The sequence below is a fragment of the Onychomys torridus genome, chromosome 9, assembly GCF_903995425.1.
Source record: "Onychomys torridus chromosome 9, mOncTor1.1, whole genome shotgun sequence".
In the NCBI taxonomy this organism is placed as follows: Eukaryota; Metazoa; Chordata; class Mammalia; order Rodentia; family Cricetidae; genus Onychomys; species Onychomys torridus.
In genome coordinates this window covers 27,650,641-27,676,773 of record NC_050451.1, presented here as the reverse complement: position 1 = coordinate 27,676,773, position 26,133 = coordinate 27,650,641, and the positions used below count along the sequence as shown (strand labels likewise).

The following is a 26,133-nucleotide window of genomic DNA, read 5'->3' as shown; positions in this document are numbered from 1 at the left end:
AGTAACCAACCACTATCATGTCTGAGTTAAGGCCCCCTCCATGAGATGGAACCCATAACCAACACTGCCTTGGTGACCAAGAACATGACACTGGATCAGCCAGGGACCTGGGGGAAAACCAAACACTACTGTTCTGCTAAAGGAATGTAGCAATAAAATGACTCCTAATGACATTCTGCTATACTCATAGATCAGTGCCTTGCTTGGCCATCACCAGAGAAGCTTCCTCTTATAGCAGATGGGAACAAATACAGAGACCCACAGTCAGAGATGCAGAGAATGAGAAACCTTGAAAAAGTCCTAACTCAAATCAAAAAGGGAAGTCTCCATCAAATCATTGCTCTTAGGGTTCAGGGAGCACCAAAGAAGAGCAGGTAGAAAGAGTATAAGAGCCAAAGTGGATGGAGGACATCAAGGAATCAAGGCCTTCTAGACACAACAGGGATGTCCCACGTATGAACTCACAGAGACTGGCAGCATGCACAGGGCTTGCATGGCTCTGAAACAGATGGGGTTCTAGTGCTGAAAGGAGATTTGTTAACATGCCCTAACCCAGAAGCTATCTCCACTTGAGAGCCAATTGCAAATGAAAATTTAGTTTTCTCCAAAGAGTCTTACTCAGGAAACATATTCTTAAGGGAAGGCCCCATGCTCAGCAGTAGATGGCCAATACAAAACAAACTCAACAGCATCTTTGGAGTTCTTTGTGTCATAATATTAAGTTAAAACATTTTTTCCTTCTATCTTACAACATATATATAGCTTCTGGTTTGGGGTTTTATGGGATTCCTGTGAATTTGAACATATGCATACCTGCATCTATGTACATTTCTTGTGCTTTTTCTTTGGCTCTTTTCCTTGTTTGACTGTTTTGACCTATTACAATTTATTTGTTTTTGTTTTACCTTATTGTATTTTATTATTATTCCTTAGAAGTCTGTTTGCTTTTTGGGGACAGGAGGGGAAGAGAGGAGGAACTGGGAGGAGTTGGGGGAGGGAAAATCTTAATCAGAATATATTGGCTAAAAAAATCTATTTTCAATAAAAGAAAATAAATAAATGGAAAGAAAAGAAAAGTAGCTGAGTAGCTAGAGGGATCCATCTAGTCAGCAGCATTCCTTCATGGTCTCTGTTTCAGTTTCTGCTTTAAGTTCCTATCTTGGTTTCCCTTGATAATAGACTATAACCAGTAAGCTAAGCTAAAGAAAACAAAACAAATTCAATAAGAAACCCTATCTCAAGGCAATAAGACAGACATGTATCTCTGATCTCCTGGTGCATGCATCTGTATATTCACTTGCATTCACCAACACACACACACACACACACACACACACACACACACACACACACACACGCACGCACATGCACACGCACACACACACACAAGTGTACTAGTTTAAACAAGACAACAAAAAACCTTTCCTCCACAAATTCCTTTGGGTTACAATGTTTATCACAGCAACGAAAGGAAAGCCAGGAAGTTCCCTAGAGGATGGCACCTCTCGCTGGAGAAGCCCTGTGATCATGGCTACAGCCCCAGCAAGGCAGACCCAGGTGGTACAAGAACACACTTCACATATGGGCCACACCATACAGTAATGGTTTGCAATATGAGAATGTTGCTCTCCTTTCAGTCCTTTTTCACTTAGTCCTGATTATTTTTTGGCAAAAAATCTCAGATAGGTGCTAACTTACCTTGGACACCTTCCTAACTCCTCATTTTAACAAGAGGAGATTGGAGGAAAGTGAGACAAACTGCCCTCCCATAACTTTGCCCTGAGCTTTTCCAGGTCTGAGTGGTGGTTTAGTTTCTGGGTTTGACCTGCTGGAGGTCTTACAGCTGGCATGGTTGAGTACCATCTGCCTAGTTTGGCTGCAGTCATTTGAGAATGGGAAGAGAGACCTGGGTGCTTGGGAGGCTGTAACTTCTCACGCTGGACTTCCACTTTTGAGGGTTGGAACAATAACAGCTAAAAAGGAAACTGCAGGCTCAGAAGCCCCAAGAGGAACAAAGGCAACCCAAGAGATGGGTATAAAAGCCAGAACGCAAGGCCTGAAAAGTGGGCACACCAGGCCCATGGCCTTTTCGAGCTCCCTCCTCAGCAGGCTGAGGGGTGGGAACAGCAGGCACTGTGAGAAACCACTGAGGTTTCTCAACATCTCTGTGGTTTCTCATGTGGATGGTCCCTGATGGTCACACACTTCGGGCACCCACATTTTCCTCTTAACTGAGAAAACAAAGCTGACAGTGCTTGAAAAATCTCCCAGGCATGGGGCTGGAGGATGGCTCAGCAATTAAGAGCACTGACTGCTCTTCCAGAGGACCTAGATTCAATTTCCAGCACCAACATGGCAGCTAACAACTGTCTGGAATTCCAAGATCTGATACCCTCTCACAGACATACATGCAGGCAAAACACCAATGCACATAAAGTAAAAATAAATAAATTTAAAAAAGAAAAGAAAAGACCCCAGAGTAAGTTTAAGTGTACAATGATTGTCATTATTTAAACACATGCATCTGCATTTGTGTATAGCAATGGTTTAAAAAGTATTCAAGTCAGGTGTGGTAGCTAATGCTACCCAGCACTTCTTCTTGACTGTGGTGTCCTCTTGATCCCCAATCAGCCAATCCCAGCTAATCCTAGCACTCAGGAGGCTGAGAAAGGAAGACCAAGAGTTCAAGATCATCCTGGGCTGAATAATGAGTCTGAAGCCAACCTGGGCTATATAACAAGACCCTGTCTTAAAATTAAAAATAAAATCAAAAGCTGGGTGTGGTGCACGCCTGTAATCCCAGCACTCAGGAGGTAAGGGTAGGATTATTTGTGTGAGTTCAAGGCTACCCTGGTCCACAGAGCAAGTTCCCGGATAGCCAGGGCTGTTACACAGAGAAAGTCTGTCTCAATAACAACAACAACAACAACAAAAATCAAAGCAAAGTGTAAATATTGTTGCATGAAATACTCTCATTTTAAAGTTTAAAGTTATTTATTTACTGGCTGATAAGGGACAGCTACTGTGTTGGCCAGGTGTGGGGACAGAGACATGGCAGCCGTGAAGGCCAGGGTGGGGATACTACAAACATGTGAGGTCAGAGGACAGCTTTGTGAAGCTGGATCTCTCCTTCCCACCTTTATGTGTATTCTGGGAATCAAACTCAATTCACCATCTTGTGTGGCAAGTGCCTTTACCTGCTGAGCCACCTCCCTTTACTTTGGCTTATCAAATAGCACCTGAGGATCATAAACACTTGCTCCAGATATACATGTAGGTGTCCATTTCAGCAGTGTTTATAACAGCAAGGCCTTGGTAACACTGAGGGGTCAGTGATGGCAATGGGGTGACCAACTGTAGTATATGTTTGAGATAAAATTGGTGATAGCACAGGAATTATCTGTGGCCATTCCCACCTGGATGTTCTAGGTATCATATAAGAAAGTACAAATGTATTTAGTACTTGTCATGTGCCAGGCACTCTGTTAAAAGTTTTATATGTGGGCTGGGCAGCAGTGGCGCATGCCTTTAATCGAAGCACTCGGGAGGGCAGAGCCAAGGGGATCTCTGTTGAGTTCCAGGCCAGCCTGGTCTACAGAATGAGATCCAGGACAGGCACCAAAACTACACAGAGAAACCCTGTCTTGAAAAAAAATTTTGAATATGTGTTATTTCATTTAATATTCATTATATCTCCACAACTGAGGTACTATTTCTTGTTTTGTTTTTTGTTTGTGTGTTATTGGTTTTTTTGTTTTTTGTTTTTGTTTTGTTTTGTTTTGTTTTGTTTTTTTGAGACAGGGTTTCTCTGTGTAATAGTCTTGGCTGTCCTGTAACTATCTCTCTAGACAAGGCTGGCCTTGAACTCACAGAGATCCACCTGCCTCTGCCTTCCACATGCTGGGATTAAAGGCATGCACCACCACTGCTTGGCCTACCTTAGTTTATTATTGGAACCTGGGGTGGAGGTATTGTTTGTATCTCCCCCAGGGAAGAAATTTTAGTAAGAATCCTGAAATGGAACTGACTCTTTCTCCAGCTGAAGGGTACAATGGTACCAATGGAGCCAGCAGCCTCTGCAGAGGCTTCTACCTGTCATAGGCACAGTTGGTGCTCTTCTTGACTGTGGTGTCCTCTTGATCCCCAATCAGCCAAATGAAGTGGGGGTCCATCCTCAAACGGATGTTCTTCCAGGCCTTCTTTGGGACATAGCTGCAGCCAGCGTTGAAGTCACCCATGAAGATGAAACTCTGAAAGGCATGTTTTAGAACCATCATCTAGCAAGCACTGGAACACATGCCTTCATTCTCAACCACCAGCAAGGACCCCACCTTCTATGCCCAGTGAAAAAAAGAGGGTTTTTCGTTTGTTTGTTTGTTTGTTTTGTTTCATTGTGTCTTCAAGACATGGTCTTCTTTGTGTAGCCCTAGCTGTCCTGGACCTCGCTCTGTAGACCAGGCTAGAATTTCTCGAACTCAGAAATCTGCCTCCCCCTGCCTCCCAAGTGCTGAAATTGAAGGCATGAGCCACCACCACTCAGCTACAAAGAGGTCTTTCATGACCTGGGCTGACCCCTCCCAATATATTTTATTTGTTTCTTTTACATTTATTGTTATTGTTATTGTTATTGTTATTATTATTGTGTGTACGTGTGTGTTTGTGGGTTAGAGGACAACTTGCTGGCATTGGTTCTCCTCTGTCCTTTCTACTGTAGATTTCAGGGACATAACTTGGGGCATCAGGCTTGCATAGCAAATTCTTTTACTTACTGAATCATGTCACTGATTCATCCATCCCAATTTTAACTCCTGGCCCTAACACACTAGAATGTGACTATGTACAGAGTCTCATGTAACCTAGGCTGGCCTCAAACTAGCTATGTAGCCCAGAATGGCCTTGGGCCCCTGATTCTCTTGTATTTGCCTCTTGATCTCTGTGAACTACCACAGCCAGCTGGAGAATGGGACTTTGAAAATATAATTAAGGTAAAAATGAGGCCAGGTGGGTGGCCCCTTATGCAGGGGCAGGACTGGGGACTTGCTCAATGGTAGCGTGCGTGCAAGTAAGAGGTCCTGGCTTTGATCCTCATCATGACAATAACAAATAAATTAATTTAAATAAGTGAAATGGGGATTAGAACACAGGAAGACACAGAGGAAAGACAATGCAGAGACATCAGAAGAAGATGAGCATCTACAAGCCAACAACCAACCCAGCTCCCATACACTGGCCTTGGCTCTACAGCCTCCAGAGCAGTGAGAAACAGCCCAGAGTTGCTTCATGCACCTGGCTCTGGTGCACTGCTATGTCACTAGTGAACTCACAGAGTTTTCATCTTTGTTTCCTTTTTAAAAGAGGAGAAAACAAGTTCCAAGTGAGTCAGAGTTTTTGACAAGGATCTGGCAGTGAGAACAAGAAGTGGGAAAGAAGATGTTCAGCCCACAATGCCATCCTGTTCTTAGTCACCCTATCTCTGTAATCTGTTGTGCACATGTAGGCAAGAACACTGGAATCCAGCTAAGATATTCCCTCACATAAATACTGTAGCAAATGTGAATGAATAACCATCTCAGTTCCCAAGAGACAAAATTAACTCCAGTAGTGTGGTGATGGCTGCTTTGGTATCTTTCTGTGTCCTATTGTATGTACTGAGGTCAGAAACGAATTACTATAAAAATGCAATCCTTAGAGAGAGAAATTCCTAAAGGAGGCAGGCCTTAGAGTGACCTGCCTTTCTCTACCCTATACCACCAAGATTTGTAAGTGCATCATCCCCCACAGGCCGTGGGAAGAGAATTTTAACATTCCACAATACAGAGGAAATATCTTACTTCCTTGTTTGTGCTACTGTTTGGGATGGTTGCTGACCTGAGAGTTTTCTTAAGAATATTTCATTTTGATCTCTGCAATCAGAGTTTGCCTTGAGATTAAAGATGTTATCCCTAACCTATGTGCCCCAGCCAGCATGAAGTGATTTACCAAGCTCAATTTGCATGACTTGAAAGCACCATTAATCACAGCAGAAACAGGTAATCAAGTGGGCTGTTCTAGGCCACACAATTGGGAGGCTTAAGCAATATAGTCCAGGGCCAAACCTCAGTCTGCCCTCCATCCAAAGTTTCTTCCACAGATGCTCAAGATATTCTTGCTAAATGTGTGGATTCATCATTTGTCTTGAAACTTAGAAATAAGCAATGAAATGCAACCTTGACCTTCTCGATGGCCAGTTCTGACCAGCTGTGTCCATACTTACTCATTTTGCATCTTGAGTGGGGGAACTGAGGAGAAAGAGGGACTTTCAGCATCACATTCCGAAAGGAAAAAAAGAGGAATTTATTAGGAGAGCCCTCTGAGCACTTCCACATTTGCCAGGTGCCTCCTCAAACCCTCAGAGCCACAGATGGCAGCATCTCTATCTTCCAAATGACAGGTGATGACTGTCTTGAGGAGTGAACATCATAATTGCTTCTCCTTCATGATCTTGCCACTTGCCTCTGAAAAACTCCTGACCTGCTGTGCCTCACTGTTCTCAGTTGTAAATTGGGATGGATTAAAGACCTTGTGTGGTTGGTATACACTGTGCAGGTACACATGTGTGTGTGTGCTTGTGGGATTACTTAGTGTGTGTGGTAGGTGTGCACAATGCAGTACACATGTGTGTGCTTGTAGAGGCCAGAGTACATCCTTGGGTGCTGTCCCTAGGTACTGCTCTGTCTTCAGCACTGGGATTGTAAATTTGCACCAGCATGCCCAGCCCTATCTATGTGTGTGTGTGTGTGTGTGTGTGTGTGTGTGTGTGTGTCTGTCTGTCTGTCTGTCTGTCTGTCTGTGTCTTTGTGTGTCGATGTGTGTTATTTCGTTTTATGATTTCTGGGAATTGAACTCAGGTCCTAATGCTTGCAGGGCAAGCACTTTATCAACTGAACCATCTCCCCAGCCCCTTGTTGGATGATTAAATTCACTTGTTCATGTGCAGTCTCAATACAGTGCCTAGGCCTTAGTACCAAACAGTTAATAATACTGGCATCCATTAAAAATGCAGCAGAGCATGAATTCCTAAGACCAACAGGGACAGGCCCAGGCAGCTTTAGCAAGGATGTTCAGGGCTGAGGAAAAGCCTAAAATGGGGCTGTGCATCAGTAGTGGCTTGTGTGTACTCTGTCCCCTCACCCTCATACTCAAATGATTGGGTGCTGCTTGATGGGAATGGGACAAGCACAAAGGTCCTCACCTCCACTTTCCATCGACGTTTCACATCCATGTAGACATCAACCAACTCATCCATCTCTTTAACAGAACTCTCAGGAGTTGTATGCAAGGGGACAACCACGAAGTCTTTGACAGCTGAGGAATAACAAATAGGAGATGGCATGCTTCCCATTAAGGGCTACTAACACTGCATGAAGAAGGCCCTTCTAAGAGACATTGCTGCATTGTGAGGGTATGATGGAGGCTGGAGACAGAGGATCCAGCCAGGGGCTGAGATTTCAATGCTCTTAGTGTCACAGGCCACTTGTTTTCAGGACATGAAAGACTCCTTTCTCCGACCTGTGCTCTCTCCAACTAAAAGGAAGCTGGTGAAGATGGTCCCTCCTGGCACTATGGGTTCTTTCTTCTTCACTCTCCTTCCTTTCCTTTCTTTTTTAAGTGTGTGTGTGTGTGTGTGTGTGTGTGTGTGTGAATACCTTGCAGAGTTGGTTTTTTCCTTTTACTATGTGGGTTCTGAGGACCTCAACTGCTTTTTCTTTTTCAAATCTTCATTTTTCTTTTGGTTTATTTGGAGCACTGAAAATTGTTCATGTTTTATGGCTATGCTATTCTTTCTAAAAGTAATAAATCCAGCTGGGTGAGGTGGCATATAACTGTAATCCTAAATTTGGGTAGCTGAGATGGAGGAATCAAGTGTTTGAGACCAGCCTCAGCTACAAGAGAATGCCTCAAAAATGAAAACATAACCTACAGCAAATGAACAAAAGTTACAGGGCCTTAGTTGCTGCTTTTGTTTACAGCCATTTTCTGGGACTGCAGAAATCCAAGGCATGGCTAAAGGCAGGGTGAACACTTGGCATCTCTGCATTTTTTTTTTTTTGTATCTGTCTCCTCTGCTGCCTTAAACTCTGGGTCAGATTCTTTGCTGACATGGGTTGCCATTTAAGGGAGCAACAAGTTGGCAAGTCTCTCATCCTCCCCAAGATTTAAGACAGAGAGATGTTTTTGGCATTTTAGAAACAGTGAACCTTGTAGGCAGACCAAGCCCTGACAGAAACCTAGGCTGTAACCTCAGGCAGCAACAGTGTCCTATAGGGGACCTGGAGCCAGTAACGAAACTACACATGACATCATGACAAAGACTATTGACCAATGCCCAATTCTACTCCTCCTTGCTTTTCTTCTTTCCTCTATAACCACAAGTTCTTGCTGGGATCACTTAGGACAGGCCTCAGTCTTGGGTCCTCAGCAGCACATATAGTAGGTAGTGAAAATCATTGACTTTACATGCTGCAACTTAAAACAAATTTTAATTCTTGATTTTTTTTTCTTTCAGTGCAGCAGACTGAATCCAGAACCTTGTACATGCTAGGCATGAGCTCTTTCACCAAACTATACTTTGGGCCCTTGGTAGTTTTAGACAGAGTTTCACAATATAGCTTAGGCTAACCTTGAACTGCTGATCCTTCTTGCTCTGCCTGAGTGCTGAAATCACACGCATGTGCCACCATGTCTGGTGAATTTTTTACTTTCTGTTGAGTTCAGTGGTGATTGGGAATATGGGTTTGTGGGTTGGTGGCTTGGCTTACAACTCTGCCTTGTCTACTTTAATAGCTGGACTTGGGCAAGTGAAAATGCCTTTAAAACCTCAGTTTCCTCAAATCTGAATAGGGGATAATCCTAGTCCCTGTTACACTGAAGTGTATGGAAGAATAACAGGAAACTAGATATTTATCATGGACTAGTAGCTGTGTTGTTGGGGGTCAAAGTGCACTTGGTTTAGCTTTTATCCCTCCTGGCAATGCGTGGAGGGTGGAGTTATCAGTGAACCTGAGAGTGGTATCCAGGCTGGGAGGTCCTACATCTTGGCATTCTGAAAAGCAAGCCTGGTATCATCAGACCAACTTTTTTTCTCAAGTATTAACTCTCACCTCAGACATCCCATAAGACAAGGTGTGACTCTGAAAGCATGGCTCACACATGCTCAGGGCTGTGCCCCTTCATGGGCTGTTGGAAAGATTACCAGGAGAAGGGCTATATAAAACATCCCTCATAGGTTCATGTGTTGAATGGCTGGTCCCTAGGTGGCAGCAGTATTTTGGGAGGCTGTAAAAGCTTTAAGACATGGGGCTTTGCTGGAGGAAGTGGGTCACTGGGAAGTGACTTTAGAGGTTATCCCTAGGTCCCAGTGCCTTTCTCACACCTTTCCACCATGAGGTGAAGAAGCCCCATGACACATGTTCTCACTGATATGACATTCTGCCTCACCACAGCCTCCGAATCTACAAAGCCCCAGCTATGACCTGAACCCTTTAAAATGTAAATAAATCTCTCCTGCTCTGAGCTGTTTGTGCCAGGTATTTGGTCATAGTGGCCTCAAGAGTAACTAATACAGGGTCATGGTCTTACCAGTGAAGGGTGCCTGGAACCAAACCACAAAGGGCTCCCTGGAAAACACGTCGATGTCTCCGTCCTGATAGTCATGGTAGAGGTATCTTGCCTTCACAGATACCAGCTTTTCTCTAAGAGAGAGAGAGAGAGAGAGAGAGAGAGAAGGATTTCCTCTCACTGAGTCCTTTAGTTGTAAGTTCTGTAGCTTCCAGAGCAGGCTCAAGCTCTGGAGGGGGTTTCCCCTAAGAACAGGAAGAATCAGCTCTTGTCAATGAGTTGAGGGTCTGAGTTATATTTGCTGTCTGGGGGCACATCCAGTGAATGTCCAGACTTTAAACAGATTGATAGAAGGAGGCCAGGGGGATTCCTCTGTTCTGTGCTCAGATGAGCTGGGCTAGGACTTCCCAGAAGGATAAGGAATTGCTGCCCTAGCCAGTTGTTAGTTGTCACAAAGCTGCTGTGTTTTCTAGTTAAAGACTGAATCGTTTTCTTGTGGCAGTTTCAGATGACTTGTTTGAGACAGAGTCTCACCTCATATAGATCAGGCTGACTTTGAACTTGCCATGGTGCTTGAAGTCCAGATCCTTTTACCTCCACCTTCCAGGCGGCATGAAAGGCCTGTGCTGCCACAGTGCTGGGGAGTGAATCAGGCTTTGCACATGCTAGGCAAGCAAGCACTCCACTAACTGAGCTACATCCTCAGGACATGAGTTTGACAGCAAACATTCTGATGGTGATTATAACTGCTTAGAGACAAGAATAAAATTTTTTTGTTTTGTTTGAGACAGGGTCTCAATTTGTAACTCTCATTAGCCTGGAACTATGTAAACCAGGCTGGTCAACAACTCACAGAAATCTGCCTGCCTCTGCCTTCCAAGTACTGGCATTAAAGGTATATTCTGCCATGCTAGGCCCAGAATCTATTTTTAAAGGAAAATACAATACACATATTTAGGTTCAGTTCAGATAGACCAAACTCACTTGTAGAGGAAGGCATACTGTTCTTTGTATGTGTTTCTTCCAAGTCGAGAACTAATCACATAGTTGTATGTTGTGCTTCTCCGTGAATTTCTAGAAAACAAGTTTTAGTGTGGTGTGAAAAATAAACATGCCTCTGCTGCATCTGCCCCCACCCCCACCCCCACCCCTACCTCAACATCCCCAGTAGTAGCATATAGTACCACAGCTGCCCCATCCCTGCCTCCACATCCTTAGTGCTGGCATACAGTACCACATCTGCTCACTCTTCCTTCCTTCCTTCCTTCCTTCCTTCCTTCCTTCCTTCCTTCCTTTCTTCTTAAGTTCCCTAGAGCTGGAGTTACAGACAGTTGCTAGGAATTGAACTCAGGTCCTCTGGAAGAGCAGTCAATGCTTTGAACCACTGAACTATCTCTCCAGCCCCAAAACAGGGTTTCTCTTTATAGCCCTGGCCATCCTGGAACTTGCTCTATAGACCAGGCTAGCCTTGAACTCACAGAGATCTGCTTGCTTCTGCCTCTAGAGAGCTGGGATTAAAGGCATGCACCACTACCTACTGTGTGATTTAATAAACACAGGCTAGGATTTGACTTTTCCACTTCAGACCCCACAAGCTTCAACCTGCTTCTGTGGGAATCACAGAGACCAGAGATGACCTAGAATCAGAATTTCCTGGTTTTAGTCTTCAATATGGCCTAACAGGTAAGAGTGCTCCCAGCCAAACCTAACAGTTTGAGTTTAGTCTCCAGCACCCAAAGAAAGGAAAGAGAGATCTGACACCTGCAAATTGTTCTTTAACCTCTATGTGCATATTGTTGTACATACACATGCTGGAAACAGGCTCAAATGTTCTGGGACTAATTTCAAACAATTAACTATTTATTCCTGGGGTGTAGAGCTTCATGATGTGGGGAGGAGGAGGGCAGCAGACTATCCCTAGTCAGGGAAATCTGGCCCTTTCTGGGAATGTGTCAAGTCTGCTAGTAACCTACTATAGCTAGCCTCACACTCTTTCCTTCCATCTGCATCTAAAAGGACTGGGGCCTGATTAATACTTGTCTGTCTTATGGTCAGTTGGGAAAGACAGAGGGGCTGACTTAGGGACCAACTTAAATTCTACAGAAATTTCTGGGGTTTCCAATGTGTGCACTAAGCCAGACTCAACCAAGGGAGCCTAGAAGTGAGAATGACAGACCTTGCTAGGTGTTCAGTTGGAAGGCTGGCCCTCTGCTAAATCTAGCTTGCTGAGTCTTGAGGTGGCATATTGCTTTAGAACTTCACTGTGAAGTGGCTCAGATCCTCTCCTGCTTTACAAAGGACAAAAGTGTGCTTGAGGCTGCAAAATTAACACACATGTACAGCATGGTCTTAGCATGTGTGTGGCAGTAAGTTCATCTAACTAAGAGAGCAGTGGGGGTGGGGCTTTTTTTGTTTTTTGTTCTCAACCCAGTCTAAGCAGGTTGTGGGTGAGGACATTGAGACCCATCATCTCCAGACTGGCCCCAGACTGGCTGGGGGGAGAAGGCTGGAGTCCACTTCTCCCCTTAGCCCCTCACACTCCTGAAAACTTGCTTGAAGACTGAAGGGGCTGAGACAGGGCCTAGGTCTAAAGGTAGGTGTGATGATCAGGCCTCCTCCTGTGGTGTGCTGCCTTGACACAGACCCCAAAGACCATGACCTGAAACCCCCCAAAACATTGAGCAAATGCAACCTTTCCTCTTTTTAGATGTTTCTCTTGGGTATTATATCACGGCAATGGAAAGCTGATGAACATGGTAGCTTGCTGATCATTCAGAAGGAATATAAACCATGAGTATTATCCAGTGTCATTTAAAACTATTGGAAGATACTATTGTGCCCTGGGTGCAAGACCCCCAAAGAGATCACCAGAGACATGAACTCACCGAAATACAAAAGCAAGGTTTATTGGAGTAGTTCAAGCCGTGGCAGGGACCTTGGTCGAGCTCCTCAACACAGGAGAGGCTAGAGGAGGTCCCTGCCCCTCTGCAAGCTCAGGTTTTAAAGGCAAAAACCACAAGGTTACATAATTTAAGGGTGCTAGTATGGGTACAATTCTGATTGGCTCAAGTTTTAGGGGCTTTCCAGAATTCCTGTGTTATCTTACTTTGTAGTTTTAACTGGTTGTTTGTCAAACTTTATAGACTACCTCCAGCATTGGGGCATTCTGTGGTTAATCAATTGCTACCAGATAGTCCTTCAAACATCCTGATTTTGTACTTTTGACCATCTCTGGCATTGGGGCATTCTATGGTTAAACAGTTGCTACCAGATGGCTCTTCAAACATCCTGACTTTGTCCTGAGGCCTATGTCAGCAGCTCTGAGAATTTTGAAACCCAGCCTGTTTCAAGCTGGGGTGAGGGGCTTCCTTGAAATGGAGGTGTTTTGCTTCTCCAGATACTGCTTTTTGTTTCCATTAGTTTTCAAACTATAAAATCAACTTGTTCTGGTGGTAAAACATTCAAATTATATAGAAGTACTGAAACAAAAAAGGTCTCCTATTCTTTAACTGACCTAGCTCCACATTGACTTTTTAATCTTATCTTCCAGAAGTAACTGTTAACAATCCTTAGCTCACCCTCCCACATTTCTCCTGTGATGATCCAGACACCCCTTCTCCCAGTATTCATGTGAAAAGTAACATGGTGACCTGAACTCATTGTTTCTGATACATTGTAGCCATCTTTCCAGGCTGGAATATTTAGCTGTATAATATTACAATCTGGGGTTCATTGTGACTTTCCTGATGGCTTCTCCTGTCTTCTCTGTTCCTTCTTTACATTAGCTCATTACTCCTTTCTCTTTCCTGTCCCAATCTTTCACCTTTTTGCTCTTTTCACTGTCATATGAAAACCAGCCGGGTTTACATTCACAGTAGGAGCCCACTGGGCCCTGGCCACGCCGGCCTGCCGGTTAGAGTAAAGGCCAGCATCAACTGGTTTCTACTGCCCTGTGATTTGTTGAGTGCCCTTGCATGTGACTTAAGTTCTCTGGGCCCCATCCCTCTCTCCATTTACCCATTCAGCTTCTCCATCAGCATGGGGCAGATGTTGTTGCTGCTGTCCTTGATTTCCATCAGGAGTATAAGGTCACAGCGTTTGATGATCTGCAAAGAGAGAATTTCCAGGACTTGAGGCTGTTTACTGTAAATCACAAAACCTTTCATCAGGCACTTGCTGGGCTCCACAATCAGATGCTTGCTACCAGAACTAAATCTCTTCTTGAACTAAAGAAGGACTTCCTGAGAGTAGCCCTTTGTTTATGTTTGCTGTTGTTTTGAGACGGGGTCTCATTGCTTAGGCTGGTCCCAAACTCTAGGGCTGAAATAATCCTCCTGACTCAGTCATAAGTAACTAGGATTTCAGGGGTGCATCATGTGCCCAGTGGTTGCCCAGTGGTTTGGTTGGATTTTGTACTTTTGAGAGTACAAGCTCATACCCCTTGTTGTTTTTTAATTTATTTTCTGTCCATTTTAATTTTTTAAATTAATTTCTTTATTTAAGGCAGGGTCTCAGAGTTATAGCCCTGATTGGCCTGGAACTAAGAGATCTGCCTGCCTCTGTCTCCAGAGTGCTGGAATTAAAGGTGTGTACCACCATATCCAGCTGGTATGTCCATCTTAAGGATGAGGAGACTGAAGATCAGGCAATGTCAAGCGTATTACCCAGTGGCTAGAAAGTAGCCACATTGGCATCTGAACATAAGCAACCAAACAAAAGCCTAACCATGGTGCTCCCACACATCCTACAGCTTGGGTTTGCTTAAGTGATTATTGTAGTGGTGAAAGCAACAAATACCTGTTAACCCTTTAATGAATAAAGGTACTAGGCTGAGTGTTAGAGATATCAGGAGGCATAGTTACAGTGATAATAACCATAAGAACTAACATTTATTGTGAACCTACTTCACAACAACACTAAGAGAGGGATATGATGTCTGACCCCTTAAATCTAGATGGCAGCTAAACTCGGAGTAGTTTAGCAATTATCCAAAAGTCACACAGTCAGTACAGGTAGGGAAGCCAGGATCCCAGCTCAAGTTCTGCAGGTTTCACTATGTTCAGCCATTAAAATACAGTCACTTAGAGTCTCTGAGTCTAATTGAAGAAGAAGGTATAATGGAGGGAAAATAGAGTTTGTGCTAAGTAAAAGTCACAAGCCATGGACATGCTGGACATGTTGGAGAATAATTAATAGCTTCTGTCAGAAGATCAGGGAAGGCTCTTGGAAAGAGATAGCCTTTAGTCCTTGAAAGGTTAGAAATAAATCAGTAGGAGAAAAAAATACAAGAGACACTTTGTCAGGGTGAGCTGCAATCAGGGAGCAGAAACAGCTCACACCCCTTGATGACCATGTGGCTCTGAATAATGGGATGCTGGTGACTCAGCGCCATAGGATGTGTCCATTGAGGATGAAGCATCTCCAAGGTTAGTTTTGTTCTTGAACACAGCATTAACATCATGGGGTACCACTGTGCCTCTATTTCCAGAGAATCTCCAGTTCTATTTGCAGCAGGGTGGAGTCCAGGTTCCCCGGGACCAGCCTTTAAGGAGCTAGGGACTGAGGACTGACTGGTCAGGAAGCCTGGATTCTAGGTGAAACTCACAGCATTGGCCATGCAGGACCAGGAGCCTTGTGCTGTGGCTAAAGCCTGCCTGCTGGTTAGTCACTGGGAACTACCAGACCTTTCTAGAGGTGACATTCAGTAGGTGTAAGGCATACACATTTAAGCCCAACATGGAGAGGCAAAAGCAGTCAGATCTGTGTGAGTTCAAGGCCAGCCTGGACTACATAGTGTTACCCTGTCTCAAAACACAAAGACAAACAAATATACACACTCTTTGTTTCAATTTTCCCATTTGGGTTCTTTACAATGGTAATAAGATGGTATGAGAGTTTAGGGCAATGTCAGCTATGTAGGTGGTCAAAAGTAGATCATTATTCCTAAGGCCCAGTGGTTGAGTACCTACTACACTAGACCAGGACTTTCACATTTGTACTTATAATTACCACATAGTCAGCATTCTTCGTGTGTGTGTGTGTGTGTGTGTGTGTGTGTGTGTGTGTGTGTGTGTGTAGGGGGGAGTGGGCACATATGTTTGTGGGTATGGATATGCCTATATATGTGAGTACATGTGAAGACCAAAGTTCAACCTCAGGAGCCTTCAATCTGTTTTGGTTTTTGTTTTTTGTTTTTGTTTTTTAGACAAGTTTCTCATTGGGACCTGCCTTGAAAATTAGGCTAGACTGGCTGAACAATAAGCCCCAGCAGTCCCAGTCTCTGCCTCCTCAGCACTAGGATGACAAGTGTGTACCATCACATCTGGCCTTTTCACATGGAGGGATCAAAGTCAGCCCCTTGCTTGGTCAGCCAACTTTACTTTAAACATCTCCCTAGCCTTGTCCTTCTTTATCACTGAGAAAGCCAATGTTTTGAGTGCTGGAGTAACTTCACAGGTTTTCATAGGTAGCTGGAAAGAGCAAGGGTCAATCCTGACTTTGTAAGCTAGGTGTCTCTCCCACTTTTCTACACTAGTCAGACCACATCAGCGACAATATTGTCAGCATTTTGTCATCACTCTGCCTTTCACTAGCAGAGGTAGAACATGAAGGAAGCCACCTGCCCATCTTGTGTTTGCCTTTCCAATAATTTGTAGTTATCTGACACTAAGCCAGGCCTGGGTGAGTCTCCTGTGTTTCTCATTTTACATCCTCCTGAACAGAGTTTGTTCATCCATCAAGTCTGAAGGGAGTGTAGGGTAAAAGGGCCAGCCAAAGAAACCCACCCTGGCCCTGAACCCAGAGCTGGTGAAAGAAACACACCCTGGCCCTGAAACTAGAGCCAAAAGGCTAAAAAGGGCCAATGAAAGACACACCTTGGCTCTGAAACCATTGCCAAATCTGTCCCTGACCAAAACTAACCAATCCCTGAGCATAAAATCTAGCCTATCTGAGCTTGCCCAAGCTCAAGGGGATGGAAATCTGACCAATTCCCACCCTGAAAATCTTCTCCCTGGAAAAACTCTGCCCCTAAGAAGCCCTAATATAAGCCCTGTGCCTGTTTAGTTGGCAGCTGTCCTTCTCCACCCTGGCAGAGGTAGCTACTCACCTAGATTCCTTCTTCCCAAATATCTTTTGAAAGAGTTTTGGGTGAAGACCTTCTTTCACCAGCATGGAGCAGAATCTCTGCTGGGAAACTCCCTTGGGGAGCAGGGCAGAGCTCAACTATAATGGCTCTCTCAGAGAGGAACATGATTGCCACATCCTGTGGGGAGATTATCCCCCACTGGAACCCAGCTTCATGTATAGCCTGACTTCCCAACAAGTCAGGATACCTTTCCATCCTGTGCTGTAATACTTGCAGGTATAGCCTGACTTCCAACAGTCTGCATATCTTTCCTTCTGGAGCTGTAAACTTGCAGGGAGAGCCTGTGCCAGACACTCCAAGGCACTGGAGATGAAATGGTGGATGGGGGCAGCTTATCACCCTTCTCAGGCTCTAGAGTACATGATAATCATTGTTTTCTGCAATGCTATGTGCTGGATCTTTAACAGATGGAATTCAAGTTCAACCTTGTAATCGTCCTTGTTATCATGCCCATTCTACAGATGGGACAACTGGAGCTCAGAGAGTAAGCCAGTGTGGTGAAGCACATAAGTGGTAGAGAAGTGAATTGAACCCTAGATCTTCCCCATCATGTTATGTTGTTTCCTGTCCCTCAGAGCACCAGTGACACCCTTATCCAGATTCTGTCCATACTAGCCATACTCAGTCCTTCATAGGCTCTGGCTCTCAGAGGTTTTGGCAGTACAGTGTGTAGCATACCTGCCCTCCAGACTGTGGTTTCCTTCTGTGAACAGGTGGGAATGTGGCACTAATGTGTAGGTCAAGTTTTTCTCCAGTCCTGCCTGGTCCACTGTCAAGACAATTCTTTCTCACCCACCAGTCCCACAGCTGCTCAGACCCAACCAAGTAAACACATAGAGACTTATATTACTTATAAACTGTATGGCCGTGTCAGGCTTCTTGTTAACTATTCTTATATCTTAAATTAACCCATTTCTATAAATCTATACCTTGCCACATGGCTTGTGGCTCACCAGTATCTTCATATGTTATTTGTCATGGTGGCGGCTGGCAGCGTCTCTCTGCCTCAGCCTTCCACTTCCCAGAATACTCTCTCCTTGTCCTGCCTATACTTCTTGCCTGGCTACTGGTCAATCAGTGTTTTATTTATTAACTAATCAGAGCAACACATTTGACATATAGAACATCCCATAAGCTTAATGAAAGCTTAAAGGGTCCAGAACTTGGTTCTGAAAGAGCCAACTGGGAGTCTCTTTCCAAGGAACAGGAACCAGAAGAAACATGGTTTGTTTGTTTTTTTTCCTCAGCCTCTACCCTTTTGAGCATTCAGACTTGCAGATTCTTGTCTGAGAAAAACTTCCCAGAGATAGCAAGGAAACTGGAAACCAGTATCAGCTGGAGATTCAGGGCTCAGCAGTTCTTGGTAAATAAGGAAGAGGGATGTCAACAGGAACTCTGGCTGTGCTCTCAGGAAAGGGAATCTGAGCCCTGACTTACACTTTCTCTATGCTAATGGGTCACACAAGAGAGGGACCTTAGCTTTTGGCATGCTAATCTTCTTGGCTATTGAGTGTAGTGGCCAAGAAGGGGGTCTGTAACACAGATGGCCTATTGCTCACATTCCCTTGGTGTTCAGCTTGCTAACTAACACTCACTGAACCTTGGAGTAACCAACTATACAGAGGGCTATGAGAGCTATGAAGACCAAATCAGCAGATGGGACATGACTCAGATGGTAGAATTCTTGCCTAGCATGCACAAAGCCCTATGCTTAGTCTCCAGGACTGCATAAACCATGTATGATAGCACATGCCTTTAATCCCAGCATTCAGGAAGTAAAGGCAGGGGGATTAGAAGTTCAATGTCATCCTTGGCTACATAGGGAGTTTGAACAGCATAGGCCTCATGAGAAATGATGGTAATGGTCTTCTAAAACATAACTTGTAGTGTTACATAATACCCTTCTCCTGGTACATTTATATCACTAAACTGGATGCTTTCCTACTTGGGTTGTTTGCATTCTTTTAGTGGCAAATGTGTCCTTCTCTTTGATCCACACAAGCCCTACTAACTATTCTGATTGAGCACCAGGTTTTTGGGGTCAACCACCACCACTCTGTGAGATGGCTCTGATAGTTTCTAGGGGATTGGCTTCTTTTTGCAGAATGGCTTTATGAGAATGGGACAAAGGCTTGACAAAGGCTTTAGTCACAGTTGGTGGGACTCACAGCTCAGGGGAGATGCTGTATGGAGGAGCAGAATCACCAGAGTACAAAAATACAGCCCTCAAGAGTGTGGCAACATTTCCAGGGATGAATAAGTTAGGAATGTAGATAGTAGACACTTAGGTCCCCAGGCTCCACTGGGCCACATGTGAAGAAGTTGGGAAATAGTTTTCTTGCATGTCAGATTTCTCCATTAAACTATAGTGTCAGGATCCCCATAGGCTTGGCATGTAAAACTACAACATAACCCTTCTGAGTTCATCTTCTCCACAAGGGGATCAATAGTCCTTGCTCATTGGTACTTGGGTATCATCTAAAAGACAGAGTCACCTAGAGCCCAGGGCTATCTTGGCAAGAGCAGAGCAAGTTTCCTGCTTGTACCCCTCTGCCCAACAGTAGTGTAACATGGACCTCATCTTGGCTCCACTGGGCTTCACTCACCAGCCTTACCAGCCATTCAGTGGGAGAGCCCAGTCTATGTGAAGAACATCAGGAAGAGATGGAATCTTGAGCTCCTCAGGTGATAGATAGATGGGGTCTGAGCCCAGGGCTGCTGCATTTTCACCACACACAGGGACCTCTTTTGTTGGTGTCTGTGTGTGTGTGTGTGTGTGTGTGTGTGTGTGTGTGAAGATAGGGTCTCATGTATACCAGGCTGACCTTTAATTTGCTATATAGCCAAGGATGATCTTGAACTTTTGATCCTCTTATCTTTACATCCCTAGTGCTAAAGTTACAGGTGGCCAACACCATACCTGGTTTGTGCAATGCTGAGAATGGAACTCTGGACTTCACAAATGTTAAGCAAACACTCTACCAACTGAAGTACATCACTAATCCTGCTAGTTTTTGTTTGTTTGTTTGTTTGTTTGTTTGTTTGTTTTTAAGTAATAGCCACCCCACCAGAGTCCAAGTATCAAAAATAAATCATCCCATGGGACAGAGAGTCAACTGACTCTAGAAAAATATGAGCAGCTTCCCCAGACATTGGTCATATTACCCAATAACAGCAATATCCACAAGCAGAGAAAGTGCAGAATTGAGATTTGGGAGAAGAATGAAGGAATGAAAGGAGAGAGATAGGGAGGGAAGAAGGAAGAGAAGAAGAGAAAGAAAGCATGTTTTGTCAATGGTTATAAAGATGAAGTGGATAAGACTGCACCAGTTCCATCAATGCCCCTCCCTGGAACTACCCAGTGTTACATCACCCTTCTGAATTCATCTTCTCCACAAGGGGAACAATAGTCAATGCTCATAAGGTTGACAAATGAGATCATGTATTTATAGTGCCTGACACAGGCATTCAATATGTTCAATTAAAACCATCAAAACAGCAGCCCATACCTGGAACTGACTGCGAGCCAGACTCTGGAAAAAGCGTCATGTTTACCTGCTCAGTAGCCTTGTAACACCCCTTGTAACACAGAACCACCTAGTCTGAAGACATGATAGAAAGCACCAGAGCTGAGGTGGTTATTGCAATGGTGGTTACTGCTGTCCCTACCTCACGCAGAGGGCAATTTTTAAGTCCCTTGAGTCTGAAGCTAGAGGGAAGGTATAGGGGTGTCCAGGACATGAGCACAACTCACCTTCACAATGACATCCATGGCGTTGTGGTTTTCCTTCTTGCTTTCTCCAAAGGATCTCACATTGAAGGAGCAGAGCCTCAGGGCCAGGACATCATGGAGGACAAGGGAGAAGAGCAGCAAGGAGGCCAGGCTCAAGAAAGCTGGGTGTGGGGACATCTTTGTACTCCAGGGACTTCCGTCTGGATGAAGAGACAGCTCCTGGCTCACTGACTTATAAAGCCTGCTGATAACAGGAATTACTGGATCAGTCCAGGCCACTTTCACTTCTCTAAGGAACTCATGATCATGGGTTTCAGTCCCCAAGGAAATGAAGACAATGGGTTAGCCTTTAGAGAGTCCCCTGCTTTCATTATCTTTGTAAGAAAAGTGGCATGCTTAATTTAGGCACCAGCCTCCTTAAAGTCAGTCATAATCTCAGTGGGTAGGGGTGTAAGTGGGGGATCAGTTCTGATCTCCTGTGGTAGCTTACCATGGGCTTTTTCTGACAGTTTATGAACTTAGAAGTGTCCACCCAGAGGGCACTGGGGTGGAGGAGCCATCTGCTGGGGAATAAAGATTTGTTGAATAACTGCTGCAGGACACATCTATATAGTGGCTCTTTAGCCATCTTCATAGGTGTGTAAGGTCAGGTTCAGTTTTAATGAAATGAGGCAAAGGATACCTTGAAATCTGAGGAAGTCAAGATGAAGATCCCATGAAGAATAGGCTGAGTCCCTCAGAGGCAGCAAAAAGAAACAAGATGCCTGCAGTAAAGTCCCCATGATGGGCAGGGATGGCCGCACCACCTAAACAGGTGTTTCCAGTGGCTGCTGCTGCTGCTATGTGGGAATGAGTAAGCAGCTTGGCATAATCCTATAATGTGCACAACTTAGTCATCACAGTTCACCAGCATCCTTGGGCGTGGGGTGAGGAGGGAGCACCAGTTAAGATTGTGTAATTCTCAAAAAATTCACCTGTGTAAACTGAAGTGCCCAGAAAAAAGCCACACCCATGTTACAGATTCTATAAAGGTGATTGACTAATAGACATGCTGTGACTGCACAGTCAAGTTATCTTGCAGCCATCTTTTGTGCTCTTTAAAGGCCATTTATTGCCAGCTTCTGTGCATAGCTTATCATCCTTGTGACAACAGGGAAAGTCCTTTGGGAATACATAAGCAAAACCCTATCTCCACTAACCCCAAATCCAAGAATGTCATCAGAGAGCAACTGAGGCCAATAAACATGGATTTTCCTGATTTGTTAAAACCACCTACCTTGTATTCCCACCAATGTTTCTTTTGTTTTGTTCCTATAAAAACATACTATAGGGCTGGAGAGATGGCTCAGCAGTTAAGAGCACTGGCTATTCTTCCAGAGGTTCTGAGTTCAATTCCCAGCAACCACAAGGTGGTTCACAACCATCTACAGTGGGACCTGATGTCCTCTTCTAGAAAAAAAGAAGGTATAAATACTGATAGAGCACTCATATACATAAAATAAATAAATAATCTCAAAATACTTTTTAAAGAAAAAAATCCTAAAACTTGGAGCTAGAGAGATGGCCCAGCAGTTAAAAACACTGGATGATTTTCCAAAGGACCACCAGTTTCGATTTCCAGCACCCACATGGCCACTCACCATGATCTGTAACTCCAGTTCCAGGGGATCTAACAACCTTTTTTGGCCTCCACAGACACCAGACATGCACATGGTGCCCAGATATCCATGCAGACAAAACACTCATACACATTAATTAATTAATTAATTAATTAATTAATTAATTAATTATTAGTTAGTTAATTAGTTAAAACTTTTTAAAAATCCTAAAACTTGTTATCATGTTGGGACACAATATTTGGAGAAGCCCAAATCTGTGCTTCTAGGTCATGTCACTCATATTTGGTTCTCATAGTCCCTTGCAATGAGAGCTATATTTTTGCAGGCACCTTTGTACCACCTGGTGAAACAGGCTCTCGTTTTCAACCCCAAATGACAACTTCAACACAGGGCTGTGCTTGAACTTGAAGAAAATTACCATATGAAGGGAAAACCCAAGTGATATGCCTTCAAAATTCTTTCTCATTTTCTGAGGCAGGGTCTCTAGCTCAGGCTGTCCTCAAACTTCCTATGTAGACAAGAATAACCTTGAACTTCTGATCCTCCTGCCTCCACCTCCTGAGAACCACCACTCCCCATTTATGCACTTTTGGAGGTCAAACCCAGGGCCTCATGAGTGCTAGGCGAGTATCCAACCAACTGAATGACCTCTCCAGCCCCTTAAGGGCTCTTCTTTGACAGAAAGACCTTATTCCTTGGTAGGGCCTTGTGGAACCAGCTCCCAGTTTTTGAAGGGTTCTTAGGTGGAGGAGACAGGAATGAGGAAATATCAGATAGAAAGAGAGATCTAGCCAACAAGAAGAAAGAGAAACACAGGATAGCTTCAGGAGGGCCTAGATCAATACCCAACAGCCTCATCCTTTATTGAAAGGGGCTTTATAAAATATGCCAAGCAAGCTCAGATTCTCTGACCCTGAACTCCCACAGGTCCCCCCTCTTAACAATTTAAATCTCAAATGTGGGCACAGAGCTTAACTCTATGCAGCTCTGAATCAGTTTTCCACTAAGAGCTTGGAAGTAACTGGAATAATCATAGCAATATACCCATTTCCCATGGCTGTCATACCTCCTAGTAAAGGAGTAGAGGATGATAAAGATAGAATGGCCTTTTGAAATGGGTCTAAGATGACTATAGCAGTCTTAGCTGCACCAAGCCCTTTTTCAAATCAATAAACTCCAGATACAACTACATCAAACCTAAAGAACTCCTTAGAATCACCATATCATGGTCCATCAATATCAACAGGTTAACATAATTCTAGAATGAATATTACGGTACACAATTACAATTCCTACAAACTTACATCCAAAAGCAAACTCTCAATAGAACTATTTTCACTTTACAAACTTTAGCAAATATCCAAAAGCAATTTCTTAATAGAACCTTTTGCATTTCTTGCTAACAAAACATAAAGTACATTGACACGAGTTAACATTAATCCACTCAAGGGACAAGAAAAACATTTTTTTCAAAGATTAAAGTGTTCCGGGCAGTGGTGGCACATGCCTTTAATCCCAGCACTTGGGAGGCAGAGCCAGGCAGATCTCTGTGAGTTCAAGGCCAGCCTGGTCTCCAAAGTGAGTTCCAGGAAAGGCACAAAGCTACACAGAGAAACCCTCTCTCTCTCTCTCTCTCTCTCTCTCTCTCTCTCTCTCTCTCTCTCTCACTCACACACACACACACACACACACACACACACAAAAGATTAAAGTGACTGAAGACTATTAACTCCCCCTTTTCTTTATAATTTTTTAAGTTTCATCTTAAGCCTGGGTAGGAAAAAAACAAATCTCTCCATTTCTACACAATACCAGTTCCATTTCTATACAAACAGTTTGTGAGTCACCACAGTTAATAAAGTATACATGCATACACAAAACAATTCATAAGTCATGTAGTTAATAATGTATATAGGTAAAATCAAAATTGTCCCATTCCTGAGATTTGCAGAAGTTCAAAAAATCAGTTCTAATACCAGTCCCAAAGTTCAACTGACATCCCAAGATCAGAGCGTGGCTCGTCAGCTGCCCTGAAGTATTTATATAACAGTCCGAGTTGTAATAACTCTTAGTCAAACAGTTCCAAATATGAGGAGTCTCATTACCAAAATTCATTGCAACTTCCCTGAATGAAATAACTCAACTCAGCTTAAACAAGCATCTCTGAAGCCTCACTCTCAGCCACAGAGGCACCTGCAGTTAGCTTTCCACTAGCTGAAAACTGCTCCAGGGCAAAAGCTGAGGAAGACCTCTTCCTCCAGCCAGCCTGAACCACCAGCAAACAAACTGCATAGTTTTTTCTTTCTTTCTTTCTTTCTTTCTTTCTTTCTTTCTTTCTTTCTTTCTTTCTTTCTTTCTTTCTTTTTTACCATCCCAGTCTGCCTGCACTTCCTGTCTCCGGGCCTGCCCACCTAGAGACCCTGACATCCTGAGGCCCTGAGAACTCTCTGGCACCTTGTGGTGCATGGCTGAATGCTGCCCAGCTGCTATGAGCTACAGTTCTCAAGCAGCCCTTCTGGTATAAGAGGAAACTCAGCCATGGTCTGTTGCAGCTGCTGCACCCTGGCTCCATTACCTGCTTTGCTGGGAGTCTTCTTCTGAAAGCACTATCCTGCTTGCACGGCCAAATGCCACCTTAGGGTAGCTGCATCGCTGTGCCTCATTCTGTCGCTAGGAGCTTGGGCTGCATCAGTCTCAGCTGCACATCTGGCTGGCTGCTTCTGTTCTCATCACTGATGCTGCTTCTCTGCCCGGGGCAGCAATCTCTCCACAGGGCTTCTGCTGCTCACTGCTGCTCACCTTTAGCCTCTCCCATGGCATCTCTGCTGGGCTCTGGGCAACAGACCTGCTCTGGCCGCTGGAATCTGAAGTCTCCACTGCTGTTCTCCAAGCTGCTGCCTGTCATTGGCCTCTCTCACTGCACAGCATATCTGCTTGGCTTGTCAAGATTGTACATAGCTTCAAGCTATTCTTGGCAGAAAGCACATAGAACCTCGCCGCTAGCACTGCTTTCTCAGCATCTACCGCCTCTGTTATGATGTCCCGGGAGTCTCAGCCGCCTGACTGGGGCTGCTGCTCATGCTCTGCTGCTGCTGTTAATTTCTGAAACTGGCAGTCTCTGTAGTGACTTTCTGAAGCTTCTGAAGCCACTTGAACTGCTAAGTTCAGAGTGACTGCTAGGTCCACTGCTTTGTGTGTCCCAGGTCCCGTCTGTACTCTGGGAAAAATTACTCTGCCCTAAATTACTTTATATTAAACCTTCATCATATTCCTAGACTTAAAGCCTATATTCTCCCTTGATATACCTAAGCCTACACAATATCTGTATACCTAACCATACATTTTTGCCTAATTTTATAGATAGAAATTGAGAAAGAGAGAAACAGAGGAACATAGAAACAGAGAGAGATACTTGCTGCAGCCTAACTTTTACTACTTGCTTTGGCTTAACTTTTGGCCATTCTGCTTTATCTATATGCAGTTTTTGCTCCCAAAGAATAAAATATCACTGCCTTAACCTTAATTCATAACCAGACTTGCCCAGCTGCTTCCATGGTGCTCCCTACTCTCATTTATTTCCTCTGCACTCAAGCCCCAAGTTCTGGCACCATCTGTGGGAGGCCAGCTCCCACTTTTTGAAGGGTTTTTAGGTGGAGGAGAGAGGAATGAGGAAATATCAGAGAGAGAGAGAGAGAGAGAGAGAGAGAGAGAGAGATCTAGCCAATGAGAAGAAAGACAAAAACACAGGATAGCTTTAGGAGAGCATGGATCCCAACAGCCTCATCCTTTATTGAAAAGGGCTTTCTATAATATGCCAAGGGGAGAAGCAAAAGATCTCCCCCTTGCAAGATCGAGGCACACCATACAGTCAAGTGTAGACCCTTCCAAATACCTGATGAAACTCCTGTGGTCAAATCATCTCCTTACGAAGCCCTGCTGGGTAAAGAAAGCTCAGAATATCTGACCCTGAGTAATTTCTCACTAGAAAGCCTCTGTGGGCTCCCTATCCCTTACATGCTCAAAGTCATGCACACTTC

The 26,133-nt window shown here is 44.2% G+C and overlaps 1 protein-coding gene across 4 annotated transcripts in view; it reads right to left on the bottom strand.

Annotated features, from left to right (window-relative positions):
- Positions 1–25,058, bottom strand: part of Dnase1l3 (deoxyribonuclease 1 like 3) — a 29,662-nt gene extending 4,604 nt beyond the window's left edge. The window contains exons 1-7 of one of the 4 annotated variants that reach the window (XM_036199530.1): positions 24,672–25,058; positions 20,499–20,721; positions 13,615–13,703; positions 10,582–10,671; positions 9,619–9,731; positions 7,232–7,344; positions 4,093–4,250 (exon numbers count right to left, since the gene is read on the bottom strand). In XM_036199530.1, coding sequence (XP_036055423.1) covers positions 4,093–4,250; positions 7,232–7,344; positions 9,619–9,731; positions 10,582–10,671; positions 13,615–13,703; positions 20,499–20,654 — 719 coding nt within the window. In that variant the 5' untranslated portion in view covers positions 20,655–20,721; positions 24,672–25,058. Of the gene's footprint in view, positions 1–4,092; positions 4,251–7,231; positions 7,345–9,618; positions 9,732–10,581; positions 10,672–13,614; positions 13,704–20,498; positions 20,722–20,967; positions 21,030–21,753; positions 21,774–24,671 lie in introns of those variants that run through there. The other 3 variants (XM_036199529.1, XM_036199532.1, XM_036199531.1) reach the window with 3 other exon arrangements.
- Between the last annotated feature and the right edge of the window lie 1,075 nt (positions 25,059–26,133).